This window comes from Ovis canadensis, chromosome 18 (genome assembly GCF_042477335.2).
Source record: "Ovis canadensis isolate MfBH-ARS-UI-01 breed Bighorn chromosome 18, ARS-UI_OviCan_v2, whole genome shotgun sequence".
Classification (NCBI taxonomy): domain Eukaryota; kingdom Metazoa; phylum Chordata; class Mammalia; order Artiodactyla; family Bovidae; genus Ovis; species Ovis canadensis.
Genome location: NC_091262.1, coordinates 61242647 through 61267694, shown reverse-complemented (window position 1 = coordinate 61267694; position 25048 = coordinate 61242647). Strand labels below are relative to the sequence as shown.

Below are 25048 nucleotides of genomic sequence, written 5' to 3'. Positions count from 1 at the left end.
AATTTTTTAACAGAACAATTTGGCAATATTTAGAATTAAAAGGGGACAAAGGGGCGAAAGAGGATGAGATGGTTGGATGGCATCACCAACTTGATGGACATGAGTTTGAGCAAGCTCTGGGAGCTGGTGATGAACAGGGAAGCCTGGCGTGCTGCAGTCCATGCGGTCGTAAAGAGCTGGACATGACTGAGCGACTGAACTGACTGACTGAGTTAAAAAGACACATTTTTTTAACCTTAAAATTTGGATTTCTAGAAATTTATCCTATAAATCTAGCTAAAGGACTACACAGAAATATGCTTGAGGAAGGCTGTTCACTTGTAGCATAGTTTGTAACAGCATATTTTAAAAACTCAAGTAAGCAAATTCAAATTATTTTCTTACAGAAATTGCACCCTAGTCTACAAAAGACATATGTATACAGTAATTTTTTTTTAAGCCTCAAAGTATTATTTCACAATGTTCTGTATTGGCTGGGAATTAGCAGTTAATGTTTCTAATTTTGGAAAATCTGTAAGGAAGCTGATAATACTTTGGAGACTGAAAATCCAAAGTTAATTTTTTTTTAGTACTATTAAGATACACACATTTGCCTTTTTCTTGGACACATCAGTATACATCTTTCTTCATGGGTAGGCAAAATGCTTTGCTTAAAACAGGGATCATGTTCACAGAATTGCAGTGGAGAAGATCAAAACAACTTAAATATGGGCTCCAGTGAGGACTTGATGCTCTAAAATAATCTGAATTGTTTCTAGCTTCTCTTTTAGTAGCTCAACCCTCAAAAACTAGCTGGAGCCTGTAATAAAATGACATCGTTTCCAGGGAAAACCACAGAACCCTGTTTCAAAAAAATCCCTTAGGTGTGGCATTTGACTTTTTCTTTTTACTTAACTCAACTAATAGGTGGTTATGCATCTCAATAAACAAAAACTTCACTGACTTGTAAGACTGCAGAAAAAAAATGAACAACAATGGAATAAAGTTTCAGGAAAATGTTGAAACAAGGAAAGCTCCCACTTGTGACAAATCCTTCTTTATAAACCCAGCCTAGTCCACTAGGTTACCACATCATCTGATATTATAAAGTAGTATATATACAACTATCCTGACCAGAGGCCTGACATAAATTTAGCTTGGAGAAGCTAACATTTAATGAAGTTATAAAACTTCTATTTAAAAATATTTATCACATTTTTGTGATTCTTTTATCCCTAAAATTTAAACACCTTTGTCTATGATGCCATAATCTCTTAGAAATACTACTATTAAAGAAGTCAGTAACAACAGTCACTTTTTCCCACTGATCCTTCCAATCACCGAGGGATAGTCAATACACCATCATAGAGGAAGGAGTGTAATCTTTCCTTTAAATTTCAATAACTGATATTATGGGCACAAACATAATGCAAAGTCTTCACTGGGTAACCTTTTGTTAATTTATCAATTTCAATTTTTTTCTTATACAAAAGGATGCTTTATTTATAATTCTTTAATGTGCAATTTGAAAACTGAGAAAGCTCCGAAAAACCGAAGTATTTTTATGTTTGTTGTAACTCTTGTAACAGCAAAACCTGAACGAGGGTGATAATTCATATATTTCACTGCAGAAATATTCATGCTCGATTACAGTATGTTCCTCTACAACAATTGAAGATATTAACTAATAAAGAGAATATACATCATATTACCTTTATGAAATTTGAAAAATTCTAAATTCTGAAACACTAATAGCCCCCAAGTGGGGTTAAATGAAGGGTGCGGATCTGATTAGATTCTGTTTTGTTATTTCTTTAGTAGGTGAATATAGTACATATGCTATAGCATATTCAATATTTAAAAATAAAAATTCGAGAAAGTAAATTTTAGACCTTTTTTTGTGTGGCACTCTGTAACAGGTGACCAAGACCACTAGCAACATAACCCACAAAATTAATGAAACATATATGCTTTCACAACCATGAAACCTCCCCTAATTGATCCAAGTCTGATAGAGTAGTCTCCTTAAGTTTCCCTGAGTACCTCAAACTACCTCTTTAGAGCTGTTTACCTGTCAATATCCTTTGCTAGATTGTAAGCTCAGTGATGGCTAGTATTGCTGTCTTTAATTTTATCTACCAGTGATGCTCAGTGTCTACCTCAGTGCTTGGTGAATCATACATACTTGATTAAAATAATAATTGAATTGAAAAGAGGAGAAAAGTTTCAGAGAATTTTCTAAAGACCTCCACATGGTTTACTGGAAGTCTCTCAGTCGCGTCCAACTCTTTGTGACCCCATGGACTATATACAGTCCATGGAATTCTCTAGGCCAGAATACCAGAGTGGGTAGCCTTTCCCTTTTCCAGGAGATCTTTCCAACCCAGGGATTGAACCCAGGTCTCCTGCACTGCAGGAGGATTCTTTACCAACTGAGCTATCAGGGAAGCCCCCACATAGTTCAAGGTACTTAGAAACGGGCAGGCACTCCTCTCATTCAACTTCTAGCTTGTGTGTGTGTTTAGTCGCTCGGTCATGTCCAACTCTTTGTGACCCCATGAACTGTAGCCAGCCACGCTTCTCTGTCCAAGGAATTCTCCAGGCAACAACACTGGAGTGGGTTGCCAGTTCCTGCTCTAGGAGATCTTCCTGACCCAGAGAATGAACTTGAGTCTCCTGCATTGGCAGGCAGATTCTTTGCCATTGCGCCACCTGGGAAGCCCAACTTTTATCTTATCATTATTTAATAGCTCTTTTTTTTAATCTTATTTTACCAAAATATTTTAACAGCTATCCATTCACTGACATTTCTATTGTAGGACAATCATGTTTATTATTATTTCAATTCATTTTTCGGTAATCTTTCATGTTAATGATTACAACTATTTGTCTTTTTAAGTTAAATATTTTAAATACTTATATTTGGTAACTTAAATTTTTGCTGAATCTTCACTGCTATTGACATTTGTTTTTAAACTGTGTACAATTATTAATAGCATCAATATCAACAATGAACAGATCTGAAGTCCTAATAATACTGCTACACTTCAGTATATCGTCAAATAACAATAACTGGTTTTCTATATTCACCACAGCAGAGCATTCCCCTTTCCCATTATTTTATTTTTCTCATTTTTATCGGTAGGACTGGCTTAAATCTTGACTCAGATTCTCTGTATTCACTTATATTTCAAAGAGATAAAAATCTAACTCTTCCTCCCTTGTTTCTTATACTACCTAGTGGCACTCTGAAGTTTAAAATTCCGATTTCTAAAATAAGTAGGAACCGGGAGCACCACAGACAGATCGAGCTAACTGCCCAGTTCGTGATCTTTTATGTTTCTGAATATGCATGATTCCTGGTACTTAATTTTGGCTCAGGCTTTGATTTCTTTAGAAGTTTTGACCTTGCCATGACCTTTGGTTTCTTTAAATAGGATTCTGTACATTTTCAGAGGATTGAGATGATTTCCTAAGGTCAGAGTGTGGTTGGGCATTTTACCACTGCTCATGAAGCAATATGAGCAACTGAATGTCATGGACACCACCAATTCTTAGCACCCTCAGTTCAGTTCAGTCGCTCAGTTGTTTCCGACTCTTTGCGACCCCATGAATTGCAGCACACCAGGCCTCCCGGTCCATCACCAGCTCCTGGAGTTCATTCAAACTCATGTCCATCAAGTTGGTGATGCCATCCAGCCATTTCATCCACTGTCATCCCCTACTTCTCCCGCCCCCAATCCCTCCCAGCATCAGTTTTCCAATGATTCAACTCTTTGCATGAGGTGGCCAAAGTATTGAAGCTTCAACATTAGTCCTTCCAATAAACACCCAGGACCGATCTCCTCTAGGATGGACTGGCTGGATCTCCTTGCAGTCCAGGGGACTCTCAAACATCTTCTCCAACATCACAGTTCAAAAGCATCAATTCTTTGGTGCTCAGCTTTCTTCATAGCCCAACTCTCACATCCATACATGACCACTGGAAAAACCATAGCCTTGACTACATGGACCTTTGATGGCAAAGTAATGTCTCTGGTTTTCAATATACTATCTAGGCTAGTCATAACTTTCCTTCCAAGGAGTAAGCATCTTCTAATTTCATGGCTGCAATCACCATCTGCAGTGATTTTGGAGCCCCCAAAAATAAAGTCTGATACTGTTTCCACTGTTTCCCCGTCTATTTGCCATGAAGTGATGGGACCGGATGCCATGATCTTCGTTTTCTGAATATTGAGCTTTAAGCCAACTTTTTCACTCTCCTCTTTCACTTTCATCAAGAGGCTTTTTAGTTCCTCTTCACTTTCTGCCATAAGGGTGGTGTCATCTGCATATCTGAAGTTATTGATATTTCTCCCGGTAATCTTGATTCCAGCTTGTGCTTCTTCCAGCCCAGCATTTCTCATGATGTACTCTGCGTATAAGTTAAATAAGCAGGGTGACAACATACAGCCTTGACGTACTCCTTTTCCTATTTGGAACCAGTCTGTTGTTTCATGTCCAGTTCTAACTGTTGCTTCCTGACCTGCATATAGGTTTCTCAAGAGGCAGGTCAGGTGGTCTGGTATTCCCATCTCTTTCAGAATTTTCCACAGTTTATTGTGATCCACACAGTCAAAGGCTTTGGCATAGTCAATAAAGCAGAAATAGATGTTTTTCTGGAACTCTCTTGCTTTTTTGATGATCCAGAGGATGTTGGCAATTTGATCTCTGGTTCCTCTGCCGTTTCAAAACCAGCTTGAACATCTGGAAGTTCACGGTTCACGTATTGCTGCAGCCTGGCTTGGAGAATTTTGAGCATTACTTTACTAGCGTGTGAGATGAGTACAACTGTGCGGTAGTTTGAGCATTCTTTGGCATTGCCTTTCTTTGGGATTGGAATGAAAACTGACCTTTTCCAGTCCTGTGGCCACTGCTGAGTTTTCCAAATTTGCTGGCATATTGAGTACAGCATTTTCATAGCATCATCTTTCAGGATTTGAAATAGCTCCACTGGAATTCCATCACCTCCACTAGCTTTGTTCGTAGTGATGCTTTCTAAGGTCCACTTGACTTCACATTCCAGGATGTCTGGCTCTAGGTGAGTGATCACACCATCATGATTATCTTAGCTCACTAAGGCCCAATAAAAATAACTTAACCTTCTGAAAACTTTGAGGAAGGTGGCTTCTGACATGGCTTCCAATGAGGCTTGCCTTCTGGTATTTACACCATTGTGTAATGCCCTCCCCATTGGTGGGGACTGGACCCAAGGATTTGGTACTAATGAACAGAACATGGCAAAAGTGATGGAATGCCACCTCTAAGACTGCTAGAAAAGGCTGTGACTTCCATTCTGCTAGGGTACTCTCTGTCTTCCTTGGCCATTCCAGTGAAGCCAGCTGCCAAGTTCTGAGATGCTACATGGAGAGACCCACATAGCAAGGAACTAAAGAAAGCCTGAGGCCTTGAGCGTGAGAAGAACTGAATAGCTTTAGTTTAACAGCTTGTGAGATCTGAATGCTGACAACAACCATGTGGGTCACCTAGAAAGCAGATCCTTCCCAGTCAGGCTGTGAGATTACTGCAGCTTGCGACACGCCTGGAACCACAGGACTCAGCTAAGCTTTACTGAGATCCTTTATTCAAAGAAATGAAAATAATAATGAAAGTGAAAAGAAAGGGTTAGTTGCTCAATCATGTCTGACTCTTTGAGACCCTATGGACTGTATGTAGCCTGCCAGGCTTCTCTGTCCATGGAATTTTCCAGGTAAGAATACTGGAATGGATTGCCATTCCCTTCTCCAGGGGATCTTCCCAATCCAAGGATCAAACCAGGCCTCCCACATTTCAGTTAGATTCTTTACCATCTGAGCCACAGGGAAGCCCAGGGAAATAATAATAATTTTAAGCTATTAAGTTTTGGAGTAATTTGTTAGAAGAAGATAACTAGGCTAATATAAAACCTCACAAGCAAAATATTTTTGTCTTATAAAATATAACAAAATTATGGTTTCAAATAATGTACCTAGCTGGTTAATATGTATCTTTTTTAAAAAGGCACAGAGTGTGTAAGATCTTTTATTTATTTATTTTTATTTTTTGGCCCCACCACATGGCTTGCAGGATCCTAGTTCCTCATCCATGGATGGAACCTGTGCAGTGGAATTGTGTAGTCCTAACCACTGGACACCCAAGATATTCCTCGGTTAACGTGTATTTATTATATCTTTTAATATGATGCAAGTACATTATTAGCAGGAAATAAATATATATAGCAAGGAAGAGTTCTGGAACAAAATAGTGACACATATGTATAAACGATATAATTTTAAGACCTAAAGTGATTCTTGGCAAGATGGTTCAATGAAAATTTTTGGATAAAAATGATATATTCTATGGGAAGGAAAAATATACCAACTAAATAATGTTCTTAGGTTATATCTGTTATTGTAGACATCAATCATGTCACAGAATGTTATCTGGTCTCCTCATATAGCCTAATGGTAAGATTATCATGCAAGAAAACTGCAGGTTATCCTCTTTTCATTAGAATTTTAAACTCTAAATATAAGTGACCACTTAATATTTAAGGGACATAAATGTCATATATTTTCTTAAATGGAGTGTGCACGCATGCTCAGTTGTGTCCAATTCCTTGCAACCCACGGACTGTAGTCCACCAGGCTCCTCTGTCCCTGGAATTTTCCAGGCAAGAATACTGGGGCAGGTTGCCATTTCCTACTCCAGGGGATCTTCCCAACCCAGGGCTTGAACCTGCATCTCTGTGTCTCCTGCACTGACAGGCAGATTCTTTACCAACTGGACCACCTGGGAAGCCCTTCTTAAATGGACTAACAATTCTGAAGGATTATCTATTAATAAATGAAAGCCCCTTCCTTGAGAAATTAAGATCCCAAGAAGGACAGCTATTAGGATATCCTGCATACTACTCAAACTCTTAGAAACGTCCTTCTCTTTCATCTCTGTTCTTCCTCTGGTTTTCTCAATCTCAACGAAAGGTATTTCTGTCTATCAGGTTGCTCAAGACAAAAGTTTGGGCATTCTCCAAAACACTCCACATCATTATACGGGAAGTTTATTGCTCGGATTTCATGTACATCTCAAGTTCCCACCGTCTCCATCTCCAATGAGACTCCCCTGGTCCAAGTCATCACAGTGTCTCATGACTGCTGTTTCTTTCTAGTGAGTCTCTCTACGTCTTTTCTTGTTCAAATTCATCCTCCACAGAGCATTCAGGGTTAATCTTTTAAATATGCAAATAAGAACATGTACTCTTATTAAAATTGATCAACAAATTCTACCGTTTAAGCTAAAAAACGGAAACTAACAGACAAAAACCTTGATGAGGGCTACAAGGTTCCTCAAGATCTGACTGTACAAGACTACTCCATCCTTCTTTTTTGTTTCAAGCTGCCCTCTGGCCACAAAGATCTTTCTTCAGTTTCTCCCATGCACCAATTTTTTTGCTTTGGCTTACACACAGAAGGGTTTCCCCCGGCTAATTCTTATTTATACTTTCGGCCTCAGCTTAGTAAAACCACCCTCCCTTTAACACAAATCTGAATTAGATCTGTTTTATTCTCTTACAGTTTGTAGAGAATTTTCCCTCATCATATTAAGTACAAATTATAGTAATACACTTATTTGTATGCATATTTACTATTTATCTCTTCTGAAAGAAGGTTTGCTTTATGAACTCAATGTACAGTTTGTCTTCATTCACCCATGCCTGACACTATGTGTTTTTAAAATATTTGTAGAATAAAAACATGAATAAAATTGTTCAAGATTGTGCTTATTATTATTGGTGAAATATTTAATTATGGCCTTTCATCCATTAAGGAACTTTCTCTTTTATCTTTTTATTTATAATAAAATACATTGATTTCTGAGAAGCGAAAAAATTCTAATATTTATATTGACATGACTATTCACTTCCTCAATCAGTTCAACTGTAATGATTTATACTTACTTTTTCACTTTACAGTAATTAGGACATCTATATCAACTAATTATGAATACAAATAATCACTGTCTAGTAGTCAAAAGGGCTACTTCTGAAAGTGACAAAATTGGTCAGGAAAAGAGTATCAAAACTATGTTTTATCATGAAAGTACAGTTTCTTTAAAGAATTGGACAACTGAATAGGTTAGTTATTTAAGACAACAAAATTTCAACAAGTAATGAAGCATTACAGGAACTATTATTACTATTATTTTTTAATTTGGCTGCACTGGCTCTCAGTTGCAGCATGCAGGATCTAGTTCCCTGACCAGGAATTGAACTTATACCCCCTGTTTTTGGAGTGTGAAGTCTTAGCCACTGGGCCACAAGGGAAGTCCCAGGAGCAAGACAACATGATTATAAAGGAACTTTTTTGATGCATTCATTTTATTCCCAGTTTTATAACACAGTTATTTAATCAATGTAGAATTTACTGTGTTAAATTATATTTAAATGTATTTAAAATTTTTAATGCGTTAAAAAAATGCATTTATGGATCTTCCCTGTGGCCAAGAATTCACCTGCAATGCATGAGACCTGGGTTTGATCCCTGGGTTGGGAAGATCCCCTGGAGGAGGAAATGGAAACCCACTCCAGTCCATTCTTGGAAATCCCATGGACAGAGGAGCCTAGTGGGCTAAGACTGTGGGGTCGCAAAGAATCAGACACAACTGAGTGACTAACACACTTTCAATGCATTGTTGCCATCTATTATAACATGATAATAGAATATGTATGAAACCAATATAAAATTCAATGACTAAAGATAAAAATTTTATTAACAGGTGCCAGTTTCATTCCCTAAATAAGAAATATGATTCATTAACCTGGTTAAAGATCACTAACATGTAGCTTTTCAGAATAATTACTTAAAATGTATTCCCATGATATAAACATTTTGTTTTACTATTAACTGGATTTATTATTCAAAAACTTATAATCAGTGCTACAACCAATTTATACCATACAATAAATGATGTATATTGTTAAAATCAAATGTTCTCAGAGTCAGTCTCATCAAAACATACCTTTCTGATTCATGCATTCACTGACAGTTTGCTTACAATTGCTTCATAGAGATAGGAATATGTACATTACAAGATTTTATTGATTTATTATAGAATATACTTAGCATACTCAGTAGACTGAAAAAGCTAGCTATGGGGCTAGTATCATGTAACAGCAAATTGCAGAATATTTTAGAGGAAAATTAGTATTGGCATAAAAGCTAAATGCATAAACTGGACTAGTAAAGATAATATTTAGTAAGTTCACTAAGAAATCAGGTCTAGGAGTTGTACACTTTGCTCATGATAAAAGGAATATTATATAAAATAATGAAAAAAAGAAAGTGAAAGTTGCTCATTTGAGTCCCACTCTCTGTGACCCCGTGGATTACAGTCCATGGAATTCTCCAGGCCAGAATACTGGAGTAGGTAGCCATTCCATTCTTCAGGGGATCTTGGGGATCTTCCCAACTCAGGGATCGAACCCAGGTCTCCTGCACTGCAGGCGGATTCTCTACCACTGAGCCACCAGGCAAGCTCATAATATATAATAATAATATTTAATTTAGCTTTACATTACATTGGAGTACAGACCCAAAACAATCATAATGTGCTACCTGTGGAAATATTTTAGCAAACAAAGGTTGAAAAACCACTGTTATTTCATTTTAAAAGTAAAATGCTAAGAATTTCAAATATTATCTCACAAGCAGTTATTTAATGCCATAAGACATTATGAAATTTTAATCTATTAATACTTACTTATATGTATATCAAATACCATGTGATGTTACACATGAATACTAAAGAGTGTACTTAACATAAAACTTAAAAAAACAATCGTGCATATTAACTTCTTTATCTTATACTAATGCAAGAAGGATACTTAAACTCTGCCTAGTGAATATGCATTACTACTAAAGGGAATTAAGAGTCAAGAAAGGTTAGGAAACATTGCTATAACATTGCTGAGGTTTTTGATCATTTTAAACCCAGAAAAGTTTCAATTAATGATGGAGGAAGTAAAGTCATTGATTTTTATACTGCCAAGTGAAATGCAGCAAGCTAGAAAACTGGTTAGTTTTATTAAGGTATCTTATTAAGATGGCTTATTAAGCTACTCACTATTGTTTTCACAGGGCTTTATGCTGATACTAAACTTTAAAATGTAGGATTCTTTCCTTCCTAACTTTCATAAAAGTCATATATAATTAGCACTGAATGAAATTTTCTAATGTCAACATTTCAAATTTTGATTAAGAGGGAATACAAATCAACCTTATTCAAGTTTAATTCAAAAGACTGGCAACATCCTTTGGGAGACTAGAAGAGATAATATATCAATGTACCTTCAAACTTCAGACTAAGCCAGGAGCCTACAAAGTAAAAGTAATATTCAACTTATTAAGCAGAATCAGCACAGTCATTTTCTCTATCCGACTTATCTTTGATTCATAAAAACCAAATATTCTCAAATTGAAATAAACACTTAGGGTCTAGAATACAACCACAGCCTTACTGTTGATAGATATAATAACCCATCTACCCAGGTGATTGAAATAAAGACAAAGCAACAGTCGAAAAAAGTGGTGCAGGTAATGGCCATAAAGTAAGAAACAGAAATTCAGAGAGTGCTAGGCTTTTAGAACCATAGTTTCTCAGCTCCACTGTATGACTATTATTTCTGAACATGAAACACCATTCAATAGAAATCATACAAACTAGGAAAACTAAGTAAGCGGTTCTTATTTTTGAATGAGGGTAAACGAGAAGTGCACTCTGAGAGTGTCTATTTCATCTACAGAGTACTCAGGGCTAAATCTAGGGAGAGGTGAATGGGATACTCAATTCAGGTGAACAATTTAAAGAGGTATAAAAACGCTCATTATCAAGATAAATAATATTTTAATGCAACATTTCAAAAAATAAAAATTAACACAAAAACCCCATGATTAAAAAAACCCCAAAATTTAAATAAAGGATCAGTACCTAGTCTAAGATTGATAAAATCTCTAAGGCAAAACTTCTTTATAGTGAGTTTCTTTAAAAAGATCAATTTTGATAAAAGGTTGAATGGTTTAGGTCCATCTTCTATGATTTACATAAGCACAGAATATTTGAGTAAGAAAAATTTCTAGAGTAAATTTTAATAATAAATCCCTAAATATTGTTTGAAGGCACTTGACATCTTAAATCCCCATGTCTAAGCCCTCTCTGATTTTTAAGCTCTAAACTCTTTGGTATATGCTAAGTAAGTTTCCCCAAACTAGACTGACTGACTCTAGTGCCAAAGTAGCTTCTTTTAACTCATTACATGGCTGATGGAATGGTCTTCGCTTGAATTAATTACAGTAGGGGTTACAAGATGATAGTTTTCTGATTCTATTACTCTATGTTAGCTGCCATTCTCCTTCCATGGGGCTTCCCAGGTGGTACCTGCCAAAACAGGAGACACAAGAGACGCAGGTTCAAGCCATGGGTTGGGAAGATCCCCTGGAGTAGGAAATGGCAACCCACTCCAGTATTCTTGCCTGGAAAATTCCATGGACGGAGGAGCCTGGCAGGCCACAGTCCATGCAGTCACAGAGTTGGACGCGACTGAGCACAACAGGACAGCACGTTCTTCTTTACAAAAGGCTTTCTTCCTTTCCAACTTCCGTATTTTTTTAAAAAAGTATCTTTATAGATCTTAAGTGAAACAATTAAGGATTCCATAATCAAACACACTTCTTCTTTTGATGCATCCATTATATCAATTTTGGTCTATGGGAACATTGTCAAGCTGTTCCCACGCTCTTTCTACATGACTCTATTAGTCTCTGAGCAAAACCCAGAAAGTTCTTGCTTTCTGGTACTAAATGATAATCTAGACTCATGGTACTTTCCATGATCCAGACCCAGAAGCTTTGATACCCTTTAATAAGAAATGTAGTCAGAAACCAAAATTTGGGTGTTTAGGTGTGTCCCTTGCTTCTAAGGCCTTTTCAATAAATAAAGCTAAGGAAAAATATACATTTTTTAAAAATCAAAATTCATACTGATAGTTTCAACTCAAATTGAGTATTATAGTTTCTTTTTCTTAATGGCATTTATTTTACAGTGTAAATTTTGGCTCCTAATAATATTTACATAGCTCCTTAGTCCAACAATATAGAGAAAAGTTTTAAGATTTTAATAACCAGAAGTACAACTAAATATGAATATACTGAGCAAAGTTTAAGATTATTTTGCATTTCTTCTTGTCCTTAAAACATATGCCTTTAATGATGCATAGTCAGTCTAATAGTTAAAAGACACTGGAGTTAATTATTTTCTCTCTATAAGAATCTAACCAATCTGATATATAGTCAGGTACATTTACTTCTATTTGTATTCATTTTCATGGGTGCTTTTTAATTTTTTCATTTGATTTTAATTTCTAAATATTTAAAACATATATGTGGTTCAAAAGTCAAACTATACAAAAAGACATAGTTCAAAAAGTTGCATTACCATCTTATGCCTGTATCTCTTTCCTACCTACCTCCAAAGGATAAACATCCTTCCTGTTCTTTTTATCCTTATTTCTTACTTACATTATAAATTATTTTTTTTTTCCAATTAGCAACATGCCAATCACTGTTCGTTTATAGACATCTTCCTTACTATTTTCCCTGGTGGCTCAGACAGTAAAGCGTCTGCCTATGATGTGGGAGATCCCTGTTCTATCCCTGGGTCAGGAAGATCCTCTGGAGAAGGAAATGGCAACCCACTCCAGTATTCTTGCCTGGAAAATCCCGTGGATGGAGCCTGGTAGGCTACAGTCCATGGGGTCACGAAGAGTTGGACATGACTGAGCGACTAAACTTTCACTTTCACTTACTATTTTATTTTTTAAAGTTGCACTGTATCACACTAAGCACTACCACGGAGGTGCGGTGGTAAAGAATCTGCCTGCAATGCAGGAGACTCAGGAGATGCAGGTTTGATTCTTGGATCAGGAAGATCCCCTGGAGTAGGAAATGGCAACCCACTCCAGTGTGCTCGCCTGTAAAATTCCATGGACAGAGCTGCCTGGCAGGCCACAGTCATGGGGTTGCAAAGAGTCAGACTTGACTGAGTTAAGTACATGTATTACACTATGAAAATATATGCATGATTTATTCATCTGCTCTCCTATTGGGGTTGTTTCTGTTTGCTATTAAAAATAATACTGTAGGGGGTTCTCTGATGGTCCAGTGGTTAAGACTCTGTGCTTCCACTGCAGGGGGCACAGGTTTGATCCCTGATCAGTGAACTAGGATCCTACATGCCACATAGTGCATTCACTAAATAATAGTAATGATGATAATAATACTACAATTCTTAGGAGGAATTCCTAAAAGTGGTTTTTCTTAGTCAAAGGGTAAATGTAATTTTGTTGTGTGTGCGTGCTAAGTTGCTTAGTAGTGTCCAACTCTTTGTGACCCTATAGACTGCAGCCCGCCAGGTTTCCCTGTCCATGGGACTCTCCAGGCAAGAATATTGGAGTGGGTTGCCATGCCCCCATCCAGGGGCTCTTCCTGACCTTGGAATAAAACTGGCATCTCCTATTTCTCCTGCATTGGTAGGCTATTTCTTTGCTATTTCTTTACCACTAGCGCCACCTGGGAATCCCATGACTTTGTTAGATACCATCAAATTCTCCACCATAGGGCTTTTTTTTTTTTTCTCCCACTGTTTTTCAATCTCACCAGTAATGTATGAGAAAGCACAGAATCCTCTTTATTTTTGGTTTCCAAGATCTACGTGTAGAATCATTTTTCCCAGTTACATGACATCTATATCATCTCTGAGGCTAAAATATTATTTTTCTAACTCACTCCTTTCCGGTTTAGATTAATACTTTTTAATCTAAAATGTATATTACAAGCAGAAGATATTCTTCAGTCTATGGCTTGCATTTATAAAGTGTATATTTTTCAAAGTACTTTTATGTACATGTATATTATTTGATTCTCACAATCATGTTTGGAAGTAGTTACAGCAAGTCTATCAGCTCCATCTTCCAGATGAGGAAACCGAGAAGAAACACAATCTAATTAACTTGTATGCACCCAGTTAATGACAGTCAAGGGCCTTTAGTTTACTGGTATTTCTACTAAATACTTGGTTGCCTTCCTCTTAACTTTCAATTCTATTATTTTATTATATGTTAGTCTCACTTATTAGATAAAAGTATTAAGAACACAGACTTATTCATTATATTTACTTCACATATAATAGAAATATGAAGGCTATTAATTAGTCATGTTCATCTTTTAAGCATATTTTAGAAAATAAAGCTTACTTGTTTGGGTTTAGCTCAGGACTTTTATAAACTGTAAAGTGCTAGACGAGTCTAATAATTAAATTTGTTCTGGAAAAATACACCATATTTTAATTTAAAGTAAGATTCAGTTGTAAGCATTAGTAACAGGTGAGTATAGTGGACTACATCTTGACTATATATACAATTATGAACTTCTAAAATCTTACAAAATCAAATGCAAAGTACCTTTCAAGAATGCATTAAAGTTCAAAGGCTCCTTTGTACTAAACAATGCCTCTTTGCATTTTCTAAAAAGGTAATCAAAAAGTTCTATTCCGACTGTAAAATATTTTGGCCTAAATTAATTAGACTGATTAATCCTTGAGAATGGCAACACAGATTTGCCCTATCAAGTGAGTTTCAAGAAAATATGAAAGGATGTCATTAACAAATGTTATGAATTGAGAGCCCTCAAACGAAAGCAGTAAAATCAATGTGCAAATATAAACTCGGATTTTGGTCTGTTTCATAATGTAAACTGTTTTCCATAAAGCACAATCTGTACATTTGTCATTTAGTTTTGAAGATAAATGTCATTTATTTTTGAAGTTGAAAAATAACAAAAAGACTTTAGACCCACATATAAAAGGTATTCTTTTTATCCTTTTCTGAGATGCTGACCTGTATATTCATTTAAAAATGAACACCACATCTTTACGTTATTAAATCTTTGTTTTGATCTATTAGTATTCACCAAAGTGCCATTTTATAAAACCTCACACTGAATAGACAAGGCTGGAGGTGACCATCTGCAGCTTTAGAGTCTGTGTTTGAATTGATGAAAAGAGCTTTGTGTTTTCATTGCCAAGTTTGATTCTTCCAGTCATTAGGCATTCCCCTCAGATCACATCAATGAAGCCGTACTCTCTTACACCCATGTGTTAAATTCTCTTCTCCTCATGGTTTCCTTTGCCAGCTCTACTCAAGAATGACTACTGGGCCTTAGCCACATTCTTCTCACAGCTGTGTCAAAAAGAGCATCAGAAAGTCTTCTTAAAACCCATATGTGTATCTGGGCAGTTCTCAGTCTTAGGGTCACCTCACATTGTGGCGTGATTATACAGAGATTCATTCTTGTTCTTGAACTGAGCTACTCCCATCATTCTGAGAAAGATTAGGCCCTCCAGTCAGTAGTGGAGAACTTCTTGGAACACTGATGTGAAATACACATAGCTCAGAAGGCAGATTAGTTTAAACTAAAGAAGGTGACATTTCAAGATTTTGAGCATGTTTATGTTATTTTTACCATTATGTGGCTTGTCAAATGGTATAACACGAAAGAAGACACACTTTCATTATGCTTTTGGATACTATTGTATGTGAAGGAAAAAGTCAAATGATGATGCTGTTGCAAGAACTATTAGTTTGAATGCTATACATGTCAAAGTAATTTAAAAAATTAAAATAGTTAAGTTCACTAATAGGTTCCAAAATACTATTTACTATATAAAATTTTCACTTCCAGTTAGTCTTTCCATAGGAACACCTAATGAAGTAATCTATGGTAGCAAAATTATTCTTTTCTTTATACTTAGGTTAAGAGCTGAAGAAAAAAATGATATTTGTTGAGTTGCTCAGGAATATATTAACAAAACAATATAAGAAAGAAAGACGGAGGATTTCAGCTGCTATTATATACTATATTGCTACAGAATGCATTCTTTTCTCTGTAAATGTAAATGATGAAGAATGAAGTTTATGTGAGGACTGTGTTTATGATTTCACTATCAGACAGAGTTACCCTGAAAGAAACAATATTCTTTCATTTATAGAGGGCCAAATGTGCACTTGGGAAAAATCCTTTAGTGGGGGATATAGACAAACATGGAATAATGAGAAGAAAGAATCAAACATGGAATCTTACAATCCAAGTAAAATTTGTATTTCTAGTTGTTCTTGGGTTCAATTTAGAATTTTTCAATTATATTTTGGGAATAAAACCTATACCTAGTAAAGAAGTATACATCAGACTTTAGATGAATAAACTGACAATATATTAAAAAAAAATCAGACCTTGATTTATGCAAGCATGTTAACATTCTCGGCATCAATAGACAGATACATTATATCCATTCATCTGTGCTTTTAAGAATAGAGAAAGCAAAAGAGGAATTTCCGAATGAGTTATCAAGTATAATGAGGTTGAGCAACATCCAGGCAGGAACGATGAAAACTTTAAAAAATCTAATTTCTACAACAGCTTCCTTTTTCTCCTTGACTACATAAGAAGTATGCTAAAATATTCAGTGGTTGGTGATATTAAGTACCTTTCCTAGGAAGTTCAAATCACTTTATGTATCTATTTTTATCAATTCTAAAACTATTCTCAGGTAAGATAGATGAGTTCTCCTATCTTTATGAAGTACCCTGGGGTCAAGGGTTAAACAATTAAGAAGGCTTTTAACTGGAGCTAAGAATAGAATCTAGGAAAATGGTACTGATTAGAGCGTAAGACCACTCTTAAGGCATTTACATTTCATGTATATGCATGAAAATCACAATAGGACATCACAGCAGTGTAAGAACTCTTGTACTTTTTTCAGCTTGTCAAGTTTCAGTTAAAGTGTACTTGATCATCATTAAGTGCTTCCTATAATTTCCCTAATAAAGGTCCATATAGTCAAAGCTATGGTTTTTCCAGTAGTCATGTAAAGACATGAGTTGGACCAAAAAGAAGGCTGAGCACCAAAGAATTGATGCTTTCGAATTGTGGCGCTGGAGAAGACTTTTGGGAGGCCCTTGGACAGCAAGGAGATTTAACCAGTCAATCCTAAAGGAAATCAACCCTGAATATTCACTGGAAGGACTAATGCTGGAGCTGAAGCTCCAATACTTTGGCCATCTGATGCAGAGCCAACTGACTGGAAAAGACCCTGATGCTGAAGAAAAGACCTGAAGAAAAGACCCTGAAGGCAAAAGAAGAGGGCAGCAGAGGATGAGATGGTTAGATGCATCACTGACTCAGTGGACATGAATTTGAGCAAACTCTGGGGGATAGCGGAAGAGAGAGGAGCCTGGCGTACTGCAGTGCATGGGGTCGTAAAGAGTCAGACACTACTTAGTGACTGAACACCAATAAATAATTTCCCTAAAATAATAGGAACTCTTATCTTTGATTTCAATTACTATAACACTGGGATTAATAAAAAACAATAAAAATTGCTCCATTTTATTTAGTTTTAAACAGAAACTATATGAGTCTCTTATTCAACACTTCTATTCTTTTTCTCTCATTCCTCTCATGATCATCTGAAGCGTGTTTTATCTACCTTAGTAGGCTGAGATGAATACTAGTCCAACTCTAGATCACCTAGAGAAGACAGACTCTGAAATGAAGAAGCCAATCACATGTAAGAATTCATGTTGTGATTTAACTTTTTAGGCCCTACTTTCAGGCTGTTTATGATTCATGCCATAAAATTAACCATAAAAGGGAACTCAACAGGCACAGGGCAGATACTTAGGTTTAGACAATCCCTCTTCCTCTTTAGCCTGGATCTTTTACTTTACACTTCATTGGAATTTCTCAATTTTAATAATCACAGATTAATCCTTCCCTGGTAGAAAGAAATGAGCTAGACAATTAAAACTATGTTTCTTTTTCATGTCAAAGTGAGACAGTCCTTGAAGATCAAGGTATAAACCTCAATTCTCTAGTTTTTATAAAGAAATGAATATAATTATATCACCTATCAAACATGGTAGGTATTTCTGTATATAATAAAAGTAGCTCTAAGGAAAGCTACTTTATGTACTCAGTGTGTAAGAGAGGTGATCCACTATAAAAATATATAATGGAATTAAAGTTTTTATAAAATACATACTTGTTTGATAGAATACAAGATGTATTTCATAAGTTAAATAGGTATTTAATTTAAAAACATGTGTTATGATTAAAAAACCCAGAACATTAAATTCTTAAAAAGCATATCATATGTTCAAGAATAAAAATTAAGCATGTTAGATTGTGTATATTTTGAGATGATTGTTTAGGAGGCATCTGAATCCATTTTTCATATATAAATGACATATAAAAGCTATATCTAATTACTTCTAGATTCAGAAGGTGCTGTCCAAAGCTGACGGGGGTGTTCAGTTGTACATAAACTATCACAAATAAATTAACTATTTGACTGATTATTTGCTGAGGTATATATCATACTTCACAGAGCTTTTAAAATCTCAAATACAAAAAAGATTGTGAAGACATTTCCAGAAAAGTTTAAAATCCTCATTTACTAATAATACTAATAAATCCAAGTAAACTCTCAACATTTTATTAAATCTTGATTTAAACCTTATGCTGAGTTGAGAATTTATGAAATGTACTCTTTGATTCAATTAACAAGTATCATATTTACAAAGCATTCACAGTACATCTAGTATTGCTTTGCAACTTGTAGTCCAACCAAGAATTTACAGGGAAAATAGCAAGATAAAGTGGGCAAGAAGTAGAATAATTTTAATGAAAACACAATATTAATGCAACTATGTAAAAAAATTCATTGATGCTTTTCACATTAAACTATGTAAGACTATTTGAGCAGAATCATTTATCATTATAGTTAATATCAGATTCTGGAACTAGCAACAAAACTACAAAGTTTAGTGAAGTCTTTTGATGAAAACTGCAGTTTTTTTTTTTTTTAATAATAGAAAAAAAAAAAGTCAAGAAACTGGAAATGCTCTGTTCCCCTTCCCAGCGCCCAGAGTCATCTACCCTGTTTTATAATTCAACCTGCAAACAGATTAAGCAGCTAAGTTTGTGAAAAGTATGTTTGCTCTCCGCTAAGAACCGTTGTGTGACACTGTGGAGACTCCCCCGATACCTCGACGTGAACTACAGACTGCTCTCACTCATCAGCAGGGAAACCAGGCTGAGAATTCACAACTCCTTTGTAACCTCAACTTCTTCATAGAAATCAGTATTTGGCCAACGGCAGGAAAGACTTTTATTAGCTTTACATGCTCTTTTCTTTTTTTTTTTAAATAGCACTCAAAAGCCACAGGATGCCTTATATTTCAGAAGGAAATGTTTTATGCTGATCTTTGAAATTTTAATTATGCAATTAAAAATCAGAATGCCTACAAATAAGTAATTGATTTTTTTCAAAGTACAGAAAGAAAATTCTAAATATTTTTCTTCTTGAAGATATATTAAAAGTTCACAATTTTAGTCCAACCTATTCATTATATAGTTATAGTTTATGAGGAAATAAATAACATCAGTGAAAATTTGGCCCACAGTAAAGATGGTATGTGATGAAAGTTATTTCATTTTAAAACCTAGATCTTTGAGAGGTCTTCTAACCACATCAGTCTGGCTGTAAATACTTTTAGGTAACTGTGTAGTTTAAATACGTTAATTACAGTAAAATATATTTAAAAATCCCTTTGGGAACTTTTGCTCTAGGCCAGAAGAAGCATATCTGTACATGGAAAGACAGATAGAAAAATACAGCACAAAGAATCAGATTTTATAATCTCATGTGATAAAAACATCATTTAGTGGACTAGTGCATCAGTTTTCTTTTTAATAAATGAGGACTATGGATGGTCTAGGCAAAACTATCAAGAGAAGTTTGTTATAACAAAGTTCTCATGTTCTTAACCTGTTTTTTAGCTTCCACGTAAATCTCTCCATCCAGGATTGGCAAAAACAAAACAAAACAAAACAAAACAAAACACTAAAAGGCAAATCACTATGTGCTCTTCTTCCACAAACACATACATTTTTAAAAGAGACCTACCTAAAGAGAGTAATGCTGAAGGCAAAGGAATGGATTTCCATTGGTGAAATTTTAGGTATCACCCAGATACCTAGGCCAAGAAGTCATTTTTGGTTTGTGAAGTCTGGCATTCATCACATTTTACCCTGTAAGTGACTATCTGCCTATAAATATTGGCTACTTTACGGATAGTAATCCTGTACAACTTTCCTTTCCAAATATACTCCTATAGGTTAAAAAATTTAAGAAAAATATTTACTCAAAGAAATAAAATATAAATTTAAAATACAGTTATCAGAAATAGTTTATGGTCTCTCTGTCCTATTTACTGAAGATTTCAGGTCTTTTAAATGTAATTAAACTTGATGGAAGTTTGTGGTTAGAACAAGCTGATCACTAGCAAGTGTGTGTGCTCACTTACTCAGTTGTGTCTGACTCTTTTGCAGCCCATGGACTGTAGCCTGCCAGGTGCTTCTGTCCATGGGATTCTCCAGATAAGAATACTAGAGTGGTTTCCATTTCTTCCTGCAGGAGATCCAGGGATCAAATCCCTGTCTCTGTGTCTCCTGCATTGGCAGGTGGATTCTTTACCACTTTGCCACCAGGGAAACCCCTTTCTGTCATTATATCAAACTATTAAATTGTTCTAGTCTATATGTTCATAAGCATTTATAGAGTACGCACTTAACAGCGGGCATCTGTGCCAAGTATTTGGAGGCAATGGGGATACAAAGATGAACAGAACACCATCTATGGCTTGGAAAAGCTCCACGATGACTAATTTTGCAGGGATCAGAGTAGATAGGATACAGATATACAAAGCAATTTTAACACCTATTTGATTAAGACTTCTAATAAGGGTATGGACTGAGTATTACGAAAGCATTAAAGAATGGAAATATAAAGAACCATCATAGGGGTAACATTTAGATAAGAATTTAAGGAATAACAAAAATCTGGCAAGGCACTAAAAGGGAGGAATATTTTCTAAGAAGGTGAAATGGCATGAGCAGAGATACTGTGGTAGGGCATCATGGGGGAAGATGATACTAAAACAATGGGAGAAGCCCATTAATAGGCCTCCAGCACCCCACTCCAGTGCTCTTGCCTGGAAAATCCCATGGATGGAGGAACCTGGTGGGCTGCAGTCCATGGGGTTGCGGAGAGTTGGACACAACTGAGTAACTTCACTTTCACTTTTCACTGTCATGCATTGGAGAGGGAAATGGCAACACGCTCCAGTGTTCTTGTCTGGAGAATCCCAGCGTTGGCAGAGCCTGGTGGGCTGCTGTCTATGTCACACAGAGTCAGACACGACTGGAGCAACTTAGCAGCAGCAGCAGCAGCTAAGCTAAGCTAAGCTAAACAACACGCTAAGTTGTTTAAACTTTAACTCGCAGGGGTTGAAGAGTCCCTGAAAGATTTAAAATTGGGAAATAATATAACCTGATCTGTGTTTTAGAAAAATTAACTCTGGTGGCGGTAAGGAAGACAAATTTTGAGAGAGCTACAGGCAGGTAAACTAGTTCTAAGATTATTTCAATAGTCTAGAGGAATAAATTATTTCAACAGCCATGAGGGATGATGAAGGCATGCATTAATGAAATTAACAAGGGAAGAGTGGTGGGAATCAGGAGATACTTAGCCAGCAGACAACAGAGACTGATGGCAAAGTGAACGTGAATGACAAGAGTGAGGGAAAAAGGAAAGGGCTGAAACTTTTGAGGACTATGATAGAGATAGGAAATACAGAACGGGAAGGGTTTATTTTCAGAGGAGTAATTTTTCACCAAAAAAATCTATGACACAGAAGACTGTGATTTAACTTTCTAGAATGTTGGAGAAGACTTGGTAGAGAAAAGACAGTTGAACTACTCCTATGGGTTTGATAAATGTGATACTAATGATATAATTTGCAGAATGCTATAGTAACTATTACAAACTAGGCATCTTTACATACCATCCGGTTTATTCTTCACATAAAGTCTCCCTGTGAAGTCAGTGTAACTGTCCAAATTCTTTCACTGAAAAAATTTTGCTTCAAGGGTTAAGCAATCTGCCCCAAATCTGACAGGAAATAGGTAGGAAAGCAGGGACTCAAACACAGGTCTGTCTGATTTGACTACACATCTTGACTGTCTTCTACACTGCAGTGAATCTCATAGGATGAATACAATTCTCATGAAGGAAAAGGGCCAAAGGCTCCAAGGAGAGAGGCCAACATATATAAAGGCATTTAGCCTTGAAAAGGTAGTGCCCTTCTGAAGAATGAGACAGTGCAGTGTGAGTGAAATGGCAAAAGGAGGAACTATGCGATGCACATTCTTCTAAAAGCATCACATGTATTATCTCATCTAATTCTTACATGATGAGGCAGGAATATTACTGTCCACATTTTATTGCACACATCAGCACAATGTTTTAAGATGAAATGTCCTAGTTCATATACCATACATTCTGAATCCAGAGCCTGAGATTTTAAATTAACATGTTGAAGACGTATGAGCATTTTTACTTATTTTGCCATGATCATATACTAGTTTTATAATAAAGTATAGTTAGGAATGGGCCACTGAATTTAATATTTAGGAAATTACTGGTGATCTTAAGAAGAACCATTTTAGTATAAGAGCTAACCATAGTGCATTGAGTAGTAGACGAGCTAATGGGAACTGAAAAATTAGAGTGAATACAGACCAGCCATTTAAGAAATTTAGTTATGAAGGGAAAGGGAAACTGTGAACATTTTTAGTTTAAATTTTAATTATTGCCTGGAATACTGATATACTTACAAAGGACCTTCAAAAATAATTGCTAGTAATAGTAACTCGGATTATATAGAGGATACTAATACCATCTAATAAAATCTTACAAGTTGGCTTCCTGGAAGGTTATCATCTTATATCCAATAAAACAGGCTGATGCCCACCATAACTGTAATGAAGATACATTGCACACTTGAGAGCAACTAGAGATGAAAGATAGTGTATAAAATATGAAAAGGAAAGCCTGATAATACTTCCTCTAGGTCTGATTGCTAGAAATCAGAATAAAAGATTTAACATTTAAATTAAAATTTAACATTTAACTCTGGTAACTGACATAATTATTGCACTTAAATCCTGTCCATGGTTGGTGCCATTTCCAAGTCTTGATTTGACTGTTGTAAAATGTGAAAAATTAAGGGCAGTATCACTAGTTTTTCAAAAGGTTAAGCATTACAAGAGAAAATGTTGTTTCTACTTCTTGGGGTACAAAGTTATTTCTTTTACAAAATAATAAGATAGCTGATGAGATTTAAAAATGAAAGCTGACAACATTTCCAAATATTTTAGAAATCTAACGCTCTTTGGGAAACACAATTTTAGGGAATTTTAGTTATATAAAGAAATTAAAGGATTACATGTAAAGAAAACTGAAATTTTAAATTACTTGTAGCTTTTAAGCAAGTTGATCCAAAATAGATCTTGACTGTCAAAAGTTACTGATTTGTAATTGACAATGAAATGAGATAGACCTAAATATCTATCTTGGTGCTCTTAGAACGTTAATATTTCATTGTGAATAATTATAGACAATTGCTGGTCAAATATAAACTTAATCTTTAAACCTATAAAAACATAATATCATAAATCATAAGTTTCAAGGTAGAAGACATTGATTTAAAGATTAATATGCAAAATTCCTAATCTGTTTTAAAAAAGTCTTGACTACATATGTACTTGACCTTAGGCTATGAATCAAGATATAAGATATAATTTCAGGAGTGTGAGGGAAATGTTTGAGAGCTATTTTCAAATAAGAAGTAGTAAGAAGTAAGAAATCTTGAAATTAGCACTTACACTTCATACTGTAAAAATGAAAAAAACTGCTAAGGAAAAGGGTATGTTTTAGAACTCTTTGTCTTACAATTTAGTGTCTTAGAATTGAATGCGATTAGGTATGTAAATGATGCAATGCTGTTAGCAATACATAAAAAAAGGCTCTGTTAAAATGACAAAGTTCTATTACCTTAAAGCTGCCTTAGAAAATTCTGCTACAGTGTTCAAGTCTCATCAATTAACAAGTGACTTCATTATCTGATAAGTTGTTATCATTTTGCTAGCTATCATTAAAGACTGACTGATTATGCAGCTTTATTTTAATCTGAATAAAAATGCAAAGATTATTTAAAATAAATATCATGCACTGTGAAAGCTGTATTGAATTCTTCAGAGGAACAACACAAGAAAATGAATTTCACTGTACTGGATTCTATGTACCTAGAGGTCTCAAACTGCAAGATCATAGATTTCAGCTCAGGCAGGATTACTTTGATGCTAAATGAATAAAGTTGGTAACTTGCCCATCTCTTCCCTTTGCTAATAACTTCATGTATTACCTATGAAATGATTTTTATCGTATGGCCTCCATGAACTCATGAAGATCAATTACTAAGTTAAAGAAAGTTAAAAACAAACAAAAATAAAAGTTGTTTGCCCTAAACAGTAACCACAATTTCCAAGTAAATGACTTTTTGACCCCAAATTTAAATATGACAGGTAGTCTAAAAAAGTTCATTTGGCTCAATCCACTTTTGTCTGAAACTAATAATAACATGAATAACATATTCCTTAGTTGCCAAAACAAAGTGCTTTTGCCTTGTTTTGTTTCATACTTTTGAAATAATACAAGATCATTTTACTTACTTCTGAATTTTATCATTGGCCGTTCGGGAGGCCTCTACAGCACGCTGAAGCTCTAATTCCATGTTTGCTCGATCTGTCAGAGCTTGCTGCAGTTGGGTAGCCAGTTCCTCATTTTGTTGTTGAGTGATGGAAACAATGTTCTCTCTATTTTTTAAAGCTTCTTCATAGGTACTAAGTGTAAGATTAAACTGATCCTTCAAATTTTCTTCTTGGGATAAAGATTTGTGTAAACTGAGAAAATATAAAAATAAAAAAATTTAAACATAAATATGTAGGCTTACAAACCAATAATCTATTAAACAAAAATC

The 25048-nt window shown here is 35.4% G+C and overlaps 1 protein-coding gene across 7 annotated transcripts in view; it reads right to left on the bottom strand.

Moving 5' to 3' along the window:
- Positions 1-25048, bottom strand: part of MIPOL1 (mirror-image polydactyly 1) — a 327488-nt gene that overhangs the window by 52960 nt on the left and 249480 nt on the right. For all 7 annotated transcript variants that reach the window (XM_069558753.1, XM_069558756.1, XM_069558759.1 and 4 more), the window contains one exon: positions 24741-24971. In XM_069558753.1, the coding sequence (XP_069414854.1) occupies positions 24741-24971 (231 nt within the window). The remainder of the gene's footprint in view (positions 1-24740; positions 24972-25048) is intronic.